General features: G+C 43.5%; 1 protein-coding gene across 3 annotated transcripts in view; it reads right to left on the reverse strand.

The window, feature by feature from the left end:
• MCC (MCC regulator of WNT signaling pathway) overlaps positions 1–13,124 on the reverse strand; it is a 399,974-nt gene that overhangs the window by 254,702 nt on the left and 132,148 nt on the right. Inside the window, exon 1 of one of the 3 annotated variants that reach the window (XM_058538640.1) lies at positions 1,999–2,606. The exons of the other annotated variants lie outside the window; for them this stretch is intronic. Coding sequence (XP_058394623.1) covers positions 1,999–2,055 — 57 coding nt within the window. The 5' untranslated portion in view covers positions 2,056–2,606. Of the gene's footprint in view, positions 1–1,998; positions 2,607–13,124 lie in introns of those variants that run through there. 3 annotated transcript variants of the gene reach the window in all.

The raw sequence follows: 13,124 nt of genomic DNA on the forward strand, positions 1-13,124 counted from the left end.
TAAATCACCGAACCTCAAAAGAAGGCAAGAAATGAATGAGCAGACACCGAGGGAAGGAAAGAAAATTTGGTAAAGGACAGGATTGGGGCAGGAACTTGTTTATTTCCTTAGGGACAAAACTATGTCCTATAATGCTCAAATATTATTGCTCCAACTAATGCAGGGGCCATGAAGCACCCTCAACTCTTTCACGTGGCCACAAGTTTTCTAAGGAATACTTAAGGAGTGGCTACAACCAGGGAACGACTGGCAAGTTTTACGTCCCACCTGAGTTTCACAGATACTCTGGGTTCATCTAACCCACTCACTGACGTGCCAACGCTATTCAAGTCAGTCCAGATCTCCTCTCTCTTGATTCAGCATTCTAGTCACCTTCATCCCAAATCTGTGATTCACTTTTAAACAAAGGTAACTGAATAGCACACTTCAGATGACAGAGAGTTGAGGCTGCCACATAGAAATAAATAATGTGAAAGGCTGAGTAAGGACTCTCTGCAAGATATATGCCTTTAGTTTTTTATTTTTAAATGACCTCAGAAGATAAATCAAAGGCTTCTCATTAAAGTGTTAGTAATGGAGCAGGGTCCTGGGTTCTATTTTAGATTTGAAACCTCTCCCTGAACGTAAAATCGGCAAAAATCAGGTCTTCGTGCCACTTCACCCACCTCCCGTTTTGAAGTTAAGCCCTCACTCTTAACACCTCCCCAGCCTTCTACATCACAGTGGAAACCACACGGATTAGGAAATTGCTCTACCTCATTTGGCCAACACCTCAAAATGCTACTCCAAACCGGAGCAGGGACAAAACAGCAGCAAAACACTCAGAGCCCCAGGCAGGGGCAGACTGCGTTCCTGCTGGATACCAGACGCAGACCTACTCGGGTTTCCCCGGGGCCAAGCCCCCCTCTCTTCCCCATCACCAGCCCTCTCCCCTCAATGAGGGCTCCATCCTTTCATTTTCCCTTCACGGTTGGTAATCTGACATCACCTCTATCTGCCTTCCGGCTGTGTTTACACTGGTCTCCTTTTTTCCCCTTTCCTCTCTTCAGCCATACTCAACACGCACAGAGTATTTGTTCTACTTTTGCTCCCATAAATGGCTCAGTAATGGTGCTACAGGAAAACCCACAGCCACCAAGCATCCTGCTGTAGACACCAATCACAGGGACCTCCTCCTCTCTTCGGAGTATCCAGTTCTGTAGATTTGCCATCACCACTTTTCAGGCATTCAAAGCCTTGGGGGGGATGTGCCCGAGGCATCCCTAAAGTCATCAAAAAAGGTGGCTTTGAGCATCTTACCGCTCACATATTTGCATACCGTTTGATGTAGCTTTAATTTCAAAGCTGGTCTCAAACACTCAAGTGAATATGTTACAGTGAGAGCCAGGAATTGCAAATACGCTTGCCTCAAAGACTCAGGAGTCCAGTCCCGGGCAGGAAATAAAGTTCTAAGTGGCTTTGATGTGCTTCCTCCCCAACTCCCCTTCCCAGCGCGGGTCATTCATCTCCGCCGAGGAGAGACCACCTTGCCTGAACTTAACCAAACGCATCACACGTGGGAGCCAAGTGGTAGACTTAACAATCCAATAAGCTCCCCAGCCCCACCAAATTAGTTACCATCGGTTTAAGCTCAGCTGGGATCCTGGTGTATTTTGCCGACTACGAAAAGGCATGTTGTACATAAATTGGGGGAAGGGGGTGGGAAGGGGCAGGACCCGGACCGCGGAGAGTAAAATGCCTCGGCGGCGTAGCGCGAGCTTGTTTCTTTCTTAAGCCACTCATTTCAGCCTAAAATATCAAGCCAGTTCAGGTCATTTCCTGAGTTGCACTACAAGTTAAAACAAGATCCAGAAAATCTATTAATCTTTAATTGCGCTGCCTCCAGACTGCGAGCACGAGGGGGTGGGGTGTAAGGCTGGGGGAGATGGGGAAGGAGGGGGGTTTGTCGAAAAGCAAATGCCTAAGAAACCAGAGCTCCCGACCTCAGCTGTGTCTTACCTCACTCAGCTCGGCCGAGGAGTCGTTTCCATATTTCATGGCAACTCCAGAATTCATGACTGCACTTTTCAGAGGCGAGCTCCTCCTCCTCCAGGTCTCGGAGCTTATGAGTTGGGCTTAACAGGCTCGATATCCACTGCTTGGTCCCTTCTGGCACATTTTAGTCTAGACAGCCATTTTCACCCAGGACAGTGGCGAAGGCCAAACGGAGGATGCAAGCACTCCCAGGAGCAGAGCCGGCTCGCGTTCACGGACGAGCCATTGCTGCAGGAGGCTCGGTGGCGTGGCGCGCTCGCAGCTGCTGCAGCGGCCGAGCCGGCGCGGAGACCCGCCCGCGCGCGCCCACCGCCGGGTCCCGGGGCAATGCCACCCTCGGCACTGCCTCGCCACTCCTACGGTGCCTCGCCGCCCCCCATTACCCGGCTGGAGGCCACCTCCCAGCAGGATCCGGCACCCTAGAGGGCTTCGGCGAGCTCCCGAAGAAAACAGGGCGGCGAGGCGAGGAAGATCCGCGCCTCGGGGTCCGGGGAAGGAAAGAAAGCTAGAGAGAGCCGGAGCGGGGCCGCACTTCACGCCGAAGTTTCCCTTCCGAATCGTCTGGAGTTGTAAGTGGTTTCTGATTGAACACAGCTGTCTAGCTGCTGGCTACGGGCTGCGCGGAGGAGGCGGGGCCAGAAAGAGAAAAGGGGGGGGGAAGGGAGGAGGCCGAGCAGAAGAGACTGTGCGAGAGAGCAGGCATCCTTCCAGCTCTCTGCGATAGTAATTACAGGACCCAAGTCCAGGAGGGAGAGAAGAAACAGGAAAGCCACCTGAGTAATTGTGCAGAAAAATTAAAGAAACAAAAAACAAAACACTTCCCTCCTGGAAGCCACTTTCCATGATTTAATAAGGTCAAGACAAATCTGAACACTACATCGGGCAGCGCTGTGCACTTCTCATGGTACATTAAGATTTTACAAGAGTATGGGGCGGTCATTTTCCCCAGTCAGTCTCAAGTCAACACTGAGGGTGTAAATTCACTGTCAAACTGCCTCTCAGTCGCTGGGGCAGATTACATTTTCTGCATGTCCATAATAAAGATTAAGATGCCCCATCCCTTGAAAGATGTAAGACAAACTCAAATTTCCCCTCCTCTCCAACCCCCAGACCGTCCTTAAAAATATTACATTTCTCATTCTCTTCAACCCCCAGACCTTCCTTAAAAATCTTACTGCTCATCGGAGCAGAGCTAGATTTGTATTTCCGGGATTTGGAGAATGACTCAGAAAAGAAGCAAGGGGCTGTTATATCCAACGTACTCCTGGAATCAGAGCTCCCCTCCCTCTTTGAGTTTCCCTGAGGTAATGTGTCTTGTGGGGAGAGAGGGGGCCAGGACTTGCTCTCCATAAAGTTGCAAGTCCCACTGAACTTGAGATGCACTGAAAAATGTTCTGATCCTTTAAAACAGTAGGTCTGCGAGATTGTTTAAGAGGCCTCATCAGTCTCTTTCAACACAATGGGAAAAAAATGTCTCCATCTCCAGTGACAGACCTGGGCATTTCCTGAAGCCTTCTATGAAAAAGCCATTGTACTGTTAATTTCCAAGATCTTTTCTTTTCTTTAATCAATAGGATGTTTATTTTGCTCTTTAAGAAGGGGCGAAAAAGGGCCTGCCCTGTGGGTTAGTGGTTAGGTGCACGCGCTCCGCTGCTGGCGGCCCGGGTTCGGATCCCGGCCACGCACTGACGTACCCCTTCTCTGGCCATGATGGGGCCGCGTCCCACCTGCAACAACTAGAGGGATGTGCAGCTATGACATAGAACTATCTACTGGGGCTTTGGGGGGAAAATAAATAAAGTCTTTTAAAAAAAAAAAGAAGGAGCAAACAGCTTGACTATTTGCATATGTCTTCTTTCCCCTCCCCCTTCCTGTTGAGTTCATTCACTGCCTGATGGAGGCATTACTGGGATGAGGAAGTTTGCTGCTTTTTCCGAGCAGGGGGTCCCAAGTTCTGGGGCACTGCCAGACTAGAGCACATTCAGAGAAGCTCTTCTGCACGGAGGAGTTCGGAAGCCAATTATTTTACTTATTTATTCATTAAAACCTGTTGAAAACTGACTATGTGCTTGCAGATGAAGATGGTGGTAAAAGAATATAAAAGTATAAGGAAAACTCAAGCACTAACCCTGCCCATAAGGTGTTTACAGTCTCATAAAACATAAATAGAAATGACAATTCTAGATAGAAAATGATACTTGCCATAAAAGCAGTACAAATGAAGATCTATTGCAGTTCAGAGGAGGGAAATAGGATTTTGGCTAGGTTGGGTTGGAGGAGAAGACTCTGTAAAGGAATCTTAGGAGAGGCAGGGTGTGAGTTGATCTTTGAAGAATGGCTGAGATGGGGAGTAAGGCGTAGGTATCCCAGGCAGTAGGACCACTGTGAGAGAAAGTGTGGAGGAAGACTGGAATGTGCAAAGCGTGAGTGGTGTTCCATTCTTGAGTGGAACCTGGATTAGATAAGTGAGCTGAAGCAAGATCGTGGACAGTTTTGAGTGCCAGGCTAAAGAAATGGGACTTCTGATAGGCAATGGAGAGCCACTAAAAGTTTTTGAGTGCAGAAATAATAGGATCAGAGCTGTGCTTTTAGACATTCCAGTGGATTTGTATCACACTCATGAGTAACTAACGTGAATTCAAATGTGTTGCGTGTGATTCTGGTGTTTAAAGAAACATATTTTTCATACTAGATGGTCCCTAGAACCAAGCAGATGACTTCATCTGGTGTTCAACCAAAAGAAAAGTGATCTGTTCCAAAAGTGGAGGAAAAATTGGCGGGTTGAACTTATTCAGAAGCAGTATGTCTATAGATTCTACTTTATGGACAATATAAGGCATTTTCAAGAGTAATGTTGACTATATGGGATTTTCTTCTTAAACAATGACTTTAATACTTAAGCCCCACATTAGATGCAACTTCACTAGAATCTGGCAGCAGTAAATGTGGTAAGTTGAAAGTGGAAAATGAACATGCCATTTGGACTATCCCAACAGTCGAGCAAGAGGCTAAAAGGGCCTGAATTAGGGCCGGCCCTGTGGCTTAGCGGTTAAGTGCACGCGCTCCACTGCTGGCGGCCCGGGGTTCCGATCCCAGGCACGCACCGACGCACCGCTTCTCCGGCCAGGCTGAGGGCGCGTCCCACATACAGCAACTAGAAGGATGTGCAACTATGACATACAACTATCTACTGGGGCTTTGGGGGGGGGGAATAAATAAATAAAATCTTTAAAAAAAAAAAAGAAAGAAACAAAGTAGAGAGAAACTGTGGTGGAAAGAGGAGAACATAAAGATGTAGAACTTGTCTGAGTGGAGTTTTGGGCAATGTCCTCAACAAAAATAGGGATTCTAGAGAAAAAATGGGTTAAAGAGGAAACTACGTTTGCGATATCGTAAGTTTGAGGTGGCATCTGGATATTCAAGTGGAGATGTTCAGCAGGAAGCTTTAAATGGAAGTTTAGAGATAAATCAAGGTTGAGATGGAGATAAAGGTTTGGGGTTACCCCTATTAGAATGATAAATAAAACCATGAAATATGGTAAGGTTGCCAAGGAAGAGAGGGCAGAGAAAACAGACAGGGCCTGAGGACATTATCTTAAGGAAGGTCTTTTTCATGGAGGGGAAAGAATAAAAGAGGAAATGGTGGGGAAGGCCAGCTAGAGAAATGGGAAGATGGCCAGGAGAACTCTGAGTCTGGGAGTCTGAGGGAGACATTGTCAAGGCAGAAGGGGCTGCATCAATATTATATGCTACAGGGGCGGGAGAAGCCTGAAGACTGATAAAAGAGCATTTCAAAGACATTAATGTCCTTCAAAGATAAATTTCTACATAGCTAAGGATATAGAATGCAGATTACCACAGGGAATGAGGGAAAACTGAGGGCAGTAACCATGCACTACTCTTTCCATAAATTTGATGGTGACAGGAAATCGGGAGATGGGATGATTTCTTAGGGTAGGTAAGCAATGTTGAGTAGAGGGTAGAATGGGCATACTTGTAGTCTGGGGCTAAGGGAAACCTTGCAGATACAGAGAGAGAAGGGAGATGGAGCAAAGTTCCTGAAAAGGGAGGGAAAGAAAGAGCCAAGGACAAAAACCATGAGATTAGCTTTGGAGTAGGCTTGGAGAGGAGGAGGAGGATTCTGATGCTCCCGCCTAGGAGACCAGAAACAGTTGGAAGAGCTGGAGAATTTATAGACTAGAAAGGAGAATCCTTCAGAGATACATAATAACTAATAGCATTTATTTGAAGAGTCATCCAACTTCCTCTGTGTGATTGTGGAGGGGTAATGAAGACTAATGATAACTTATAATCAAGTTTTAACTTAAGGAAAGGAAAACCATAAAACTGTCTGTCAATGAAAGGAAAATAAAGTAGTTGTAATCCCCACCTCTGAAATTGTTCAAGCATAGGTTAAAGGCTGGTGGGACACAGTGAAAGCCAGTAGTATCCAGAGGAGAACTTCATGCAATGAGGGAGCATCCAAATTAGTTTTCTTTCAATCTAAGATTCCATGAAATGAAGATTTTTTTTGCTATAATTTAAATGTTTTGTGTTTTTTTTTTGTTTTTTTTTTTTACTTCGTAGTCTGGTCAGGAATCAGGCTGGGAATCTCTACTATCGAGAAAGCTAAGATATTGCTATAGACAAGAATGCAACTGGATCAATACCCTAAGTGATACAAGGAGCGGGCTGGCCCGGTGGCTTAGTGGTTAAGTGCGCACGCTCCGCTGCTGGCGGCCCGGGTTCGGATCCCGGGCACGCACTGACGCGCTGCTTCTCCGGCCATGCTGGGGCTTTGGGGGAAAATAAATGAATAAATAAATAAAATTATTAAAAAAAAAAAAAAAAGAAATACAAGGAGCACCTCAGCATGTCATCTCAGCACACCAAAGGGGAATAAAGCCCCAAGTGCATTTCCAATATAATAAGAAAAAGGGCTCAAGATTAGCGTTCACTGTAGTTTACCAAGTGTATAACTGCATGCCTACAAATCCTTTCATACTGTGGCTGTCTCAACATGATCCCTATAGAAGAGCTTCTCCAAGTTCTGCTTCAGCAGAGAGTGGGCTCCTAACAGAGAGGTGTGAGCAGGAGGTGGCAGGGGAATTTACCAAGATCAGGAAACAGCGCTGGGAGGACGAAAACCTGCTTTCTAATTGGGCAATACCCTGGGGCCTGGGTTCCCCTCCTTCCTGGGCCTTATCTTCCCTAGAGGCTTCTCGTCTCTGGGAGAAGAAGAGGTGGCAGTTGTAGTCCTAGGAGAGTTTCTGGAAAAGCAGAAGTTGCCGTTTGCATGAGTGGATGGGTCTGTGTGCCGATGGCATTGTAGGCACACTGGCATTGCATTTTTGCTGTAGGGGCAGCCTGGCCCCTCTGTGTATGGCTGCTGACCTCAGTGAATCTCTACACAGTAGGGATTCTATTCTGGGTCTTGTCTCTCCCTCTACTGGTAATAAACATCAGATTAATTGAAGCAATCTTGGGTAAAAGTCTTGAACCTCTAGCATTAAGGAAATTGACTGAAACTTGGGGACTGGCTGACCTAAGCCTTCATCTTTACCCCTAGGGTGGCCAAGCCACCTTTGCCTGCCACAGCAGTCCACTGTGCTGAGTCAGGCCTGTCCTCCTCCAGCCCACACAAGGACCCAAACTCCAAAATTGTCCCCTTTGCCCTTGACTCTCTTAAGCTAAGCACAACATTGACACCTCAGATTTTAGGAAAAAAGCAGTCTAGTGAAGCTAATTCACATAAAGGTGAAAAATACTTCTCAGCCAAGCCCAAGGTATTTGCATTGTAAAAAGAGAATGCTTTGAAATAATGCTCAATTGGTAGGGGATTTCCTAAAGAAGAATGTGACTTTTCAGGGGGAGGGGGATTTCAGAACTCTGCGGAGATATAGGAAGTCCTAGTCCTCTAAGTTCTTGAGGGTCATAAAAGTCAGGGAGCCCTCAAAGTATACACTCAAAAGAATTTCCTGCCCTAAATCTAAAAGCCCACCCCACTCTCCCACGAGTCCAGAAACGCTCTCCCTAACCCAACTCCTGTGGCCCTCCGTTCAATCACCAAGTCAGCTCTTCTCTCAGGCCCTGGGCCAGTCCTGAGACCCAGGTTGGGAGCCTCCAGCCAGCCTCAAGAGCCTGTCCCATCACAGGCATCATTTGCTCCAGATGCCACGACGTAAAGAATTCAAGAAGCATTGCACTGGATGACCTTTGTCTTGGTGTCTTTGTCCTCAGAGAACAACATTAAAAACATGGAAAAAATTCTACAATCACCTAGCTCATCCCTGCATCCCACTTATATAGGTGAGGATATGCAGGGTCAGCAAGCCTGTGGTATTCATTCAAAAAAAGAAAAGCACCCACTGTGTGCCAGACATTGTGCTGTGCCTTGAGATTCAGTGGTATATGGGACAGGAAACATCCTTGCTTTCACAGAGCTAGTATGCGTGGTGGAAAATGATTAATAAACAAAAAAGATAGTTATAGCTTGTGATGAATGCTACAAAGGAATTAAACAGGAGAAATGATGAGGGAGAGCGGGTCCCTTAAATGAAGCAGTCAGAGAAAGCCTTGACGAGGAGATGATATTTCAGCATGAAGGTCAGGAAGGAGCCAATTAGGCAGGAAGTGGGGGAAGATGGCCAGGCAGAGGGAAGAGCAAGTGCAAAAATCCTGGGGCAGAAAAGGGCTTGACCTCTCCAATAAATTTCAATCAACTTCAAGTTTTTTATTTAATTTAAATTTAAATTTAAATAAAAAGGCAGACAGTATGATGAAACATGATGAAAAAGATGATGGAGGAGCCAGACCACGCAGGATACATGTAGGCCACAGCTTTCATTCTGTGTGCATGGAGATGCCACAGGAAGACTTTAAGCAGGGCAGAAACATGATCCAATTTACGTTTTTAAAAGATAAATCTATTCCTATACAAACTTTTCCACTAGGTAACGTAAAAAATAGATTAAAAAAAGTTCTTCCTTTGTAGAAGTATTCCTGCAAATAAAGGAAGAAGAATTGATAGAATTAGAATATCTCTATTTTGCAACCCTAATGAATTAATAGATTTAGGTATAAAGCACAATGGCTACTAACATCACAAAAAGACATACAAGCAAACACATGACTTCTGATAGAAGAATACAATACCACCTATGAAGCCATCTTAGCAGTTTTTAACATGAAAGAACATATTACATTAACCATAGATGCAAGCATCAAAATCTAGACTATAACTCTACAGGCCAAACAATCTGGTTTCTTCAACAAATAAATTGCAAGAAGGAAAAAAAGCTAGTGAACGAGTGAGATATTAATGGAAGAGAACCCTATAGACATATCAACCAATTGCAATATGTGGTCGTTGTTGGGATTGTGATTCAAACAATCTGACTGTAAAAGATTATGATATTTATGAGACATTCAGAAATATACTTTTTGGATATTTTATGATATTAAAAATTATTATTAATTTTTTATATGTGTTAATGGTCTTGTGGTTATACTTAAAAAGAGTTTTTATCTTTTACAGATATATATTGAAATATTTAGGGGTGAAATGATATGATGTCTGGGATTTGTCTCAAAATACTAGAGGAGGCAAGGAAATAGGGTTTTCAATGAAACAGACTGGCATGAATTGCTAACTGTTAAAGCTAGGTGACAGGATATAGGAGTTCACGTTACTTTCTCTGTCCTCTTGTATATGTTTGAAAATCTTCATAATAAAAAAGCCAAAAAAGGATAATTTGAGGGGCTGGCTCGGTGGCGTAGCGGTTAAGTTCGCGTGCTCCACTTTGGCGGCCTGGTGTTTGTGGCTTCAGATCCCAGGAGTGGACCTACACACCGCTCATCAAGCCATGCTGTGGCAGTGTCCCATATGCAAAATGGAAGAAGATGGGCATGGATGTTAGCGCAGGGCTGATCTTCCTCAGCAAAAAAAAAAGGATAATTTTGCCTTTATGTGAAGAATGGCTTGTAGTGCCATAAAAGTAGAGCAAGGAAACCTGTTAAAGGCTATTGCAGTTGTTCAAGTAAGAGGATGCCTTTGGCTCAAAACTCAGTGAAATCAATGAAGATAGTGAGAAATAGATGAACTTGAGATATATTTTTTAAGTAAAACTGACAAGACTTGGTGAATGATTAGATGCAGGTAATGAGACAAAGAGAGAAATCAGGATGACTATCAGTTTTGAGGTTGAACAATTGGGTGTGGGGAAGGACTGATTTTGGGGGAATCAAGGGTTCCATTTTGGACACATTAAATTGGAAATTCATATCTGACATCTAAAAGGACATCAATAGCAGTTGGATAAATGAGTTTTGGGTTCAGAGGAGAGTCAGTCTAGACAAACGGATTTGGAAGTCATCAGCATATAGATTATAGTTGATGTTGAAAGCCACAAGAACACATGAAGTCACCTAGGAAGAGAGTGAGTACAAACAAAGATGCAGTCCCAGGACTTACTGAGATGCTCCAATATTTCTAGGTTGGGTAGAGGAAGAGAATCCAGCAAGGAAGATCAAGAAAAAGCATCCAGTGAAGAAGAGAAAAACTGAAGATGTGACATTGCAGATGCTAAGAGACGAGTGTTTCAAGGAGAGTGGCAACCTATGTGGAATGCTGCTGAGAGTTCAAGCAAGTTGAACAAGGAAGTATCGTTTGGTTTTGGAGATTACTGGTGACCTTGAGAGGAGCAATTTCATTAAGTGGTGGAGGTGGATAGAAGCTACATTACTGTGGATTGAACAGTGACGAGGAAGTGAACAAGTGGAGAGAGCACATTGAGATAACTTTTGAGAAGCATGTTGCCCTAAGACTCACTACTACTCAACTATCAGATACCTTGAACCAAAGTGCTAACTTCTGCTTCTGAGCTTTTTTCCCTTTACTGTGCCCCTTCAGTCAAGTTATGTTGGAGTCCCTTGTCTGGGACTAGAGACTCTGAGTTGTTAGCATGGTGGACCCCTCCCCACACAATAACTGCAGTCTGTTCCATCATGCTGGGTCTTCACCTTATTGTTTATGAAATCGGCTACATTGCTTTTAGACTAAATAACTTACTGCTGTGAAATAGATGGAATGCAGTAGATAATTTGGTTAGTCTCTGTTTAAAATGTGCTGAGAAAAGAAATACTTGAAAACTATTTCCAGATTAAATCTCACCCACAGAACAAACAAAAATCCAGCCTTCTCTAACTGCAAATGTAACTCAAGCAAAGAAAGCACCCCTGTGGTGTTTGTCTGTCTCATTAATTACATTCATCAACTGCCTCACACCCAGCCTAGGCATTCTAATAACCTAGAATCATTTGGCATCAACATCCCTGACATTATCAGTGGGGAATTCCTAGTTGAAATTCACTACCTTATGCAAGCATCATGTAATGATTCAAAAACCTCTGTCCGATAAGATATTCTGGAGCCCAAAACTTTACTCATTTGTTCTCCACATTTCTTGAAACTATATCAAATTGTCTATGGAAAGGAAGGGTGGAGATTAGGGATTTGGAAATCCAAAAAAGTTGAAAAAAAAGTTTTAAGTCCTCCCAGGAGTACTTGCATATGGTAAATCTCCTAGGGAGGAAAAAATATGTATATTAAATAAATGCACGAAAATAGATGTAGTAAATTTGGAGAACATGCTTAAATTAAATGAATTCCAAATGCCTGCCACTGTTATTTCTAGAGCTCTTTGGGGGTCTAAAACAGCATCATTCCATTACTCTCTTTTAGCTAGAGTATGTTGCAGCAGCTAACCCAAAGGGGCAGATAAATAATTGCTATTACATAATGCCTAATAGACCTAATGACAAAGAAGGCAGTTAACCTGGCATTGTACCAAGCTGAAGGGTGAAGAAGGAAGATTTGAGGCACAGGCTGGAGAAAGCCATCATCCTAGACTTTGAGTCCACGAAGTGCCAATGGATGGGCTGTTATGGTAGAGATTTCCTGCAGGGACACACCGAGGCATGAGGAGCAGGCTCTTGTCTATCTTGATAAGTCAACTTTCCTGTCCCAGGCATCCTCAGCTGTTTTGCATGATTGCCAAATGAGATCAAACTTTCCCTCCTAAGCAAATGCTTTTTAATCAGCATCTCTAGCCAAGATCCTTACTTGTGTTTAACATTAAACCATTAATGTTTTTTCACGTGACTACCAGACACTTTCATTGTCTTGCCATCACCATAAATCATGTCTAAAACTGAACTTGTCACATTCCATAAAAACCAGCTTTAATTTCAGTTTGCAAATTGCTGTAAATGGAATCATAGTTTCCAGTTCTAACAACTCTGGAGTCATTTTCAGTTCCCTCCTCCTTCATCTCTGCTTCCAGTCATTTAGCCCTCTCTTCTCCACGTGTTCTCCACTTTTACTGCTACTAGCATCTTCCAGGCCTTGTCTCTTTATATTTTGGTAACTATAATTTAACAATATGACTCAACTTCAAATCATTCCTCATACTTTAGCCCAGCTATTTTTCTCCAAAATAACGCTTTTTATCATATCACTGTACAAGTAAAAGCTTTAGAAGCTTTTTTAGAAACTTTGAGACGTAATTCACATACGATAAGACTTACCTTTTAACCTGTACAATTCAGTGATTTTTAATATATTCACAGAGTTACGCAACTATCACCACTATCTAATTTAGAACATTTTCATCACCCCCAAAAGAAACCTGTACTCATTAACAGTCACTCCCTGTTCATCCCAACCACTAATCTACTTTATCACGCTGTGGACTTGCCTATTCTGGACACTTGATATAAATGGAATAAAACAATATATAAACAATATATGGCACTTTGTATCTGGCTTCTTTCACTTAGCATAATGTTTTCAAGGTTCTTCCATGTTGTAGTATGTATCAGTACTTCACTCCTTTTTATTGCCAAATAATATTCCATTGCATGGTTATACCACATCTTGTTTATCCATTCATCAGTTGATGGGCATTTGAGATATTTCCACTTTTTAGTGTTATGAATAATGTTGCTATGAACATTTGTGAGCAAGTTTTTGTAGACATATGTTTTCTCTTGGGTATATGCCTAGGAATGGAATTGCTCGGTAATAGGCT

This window comes from Diceros bicornis, chromosome 1 (genome assembly GCF_020826845.1).
Source record: "Diceros bicornis minor isolate mBicDic1 chromosome 1, mDicBic1.mat.cur, whole genome shotgun sequence".
NCBI classification, from domain to species: Eukaryota; Metazoa; Chordata; class Mammalia; order Perissodactyla; family Rhinocerotidae; genus Diceros; species Diceros bicornis.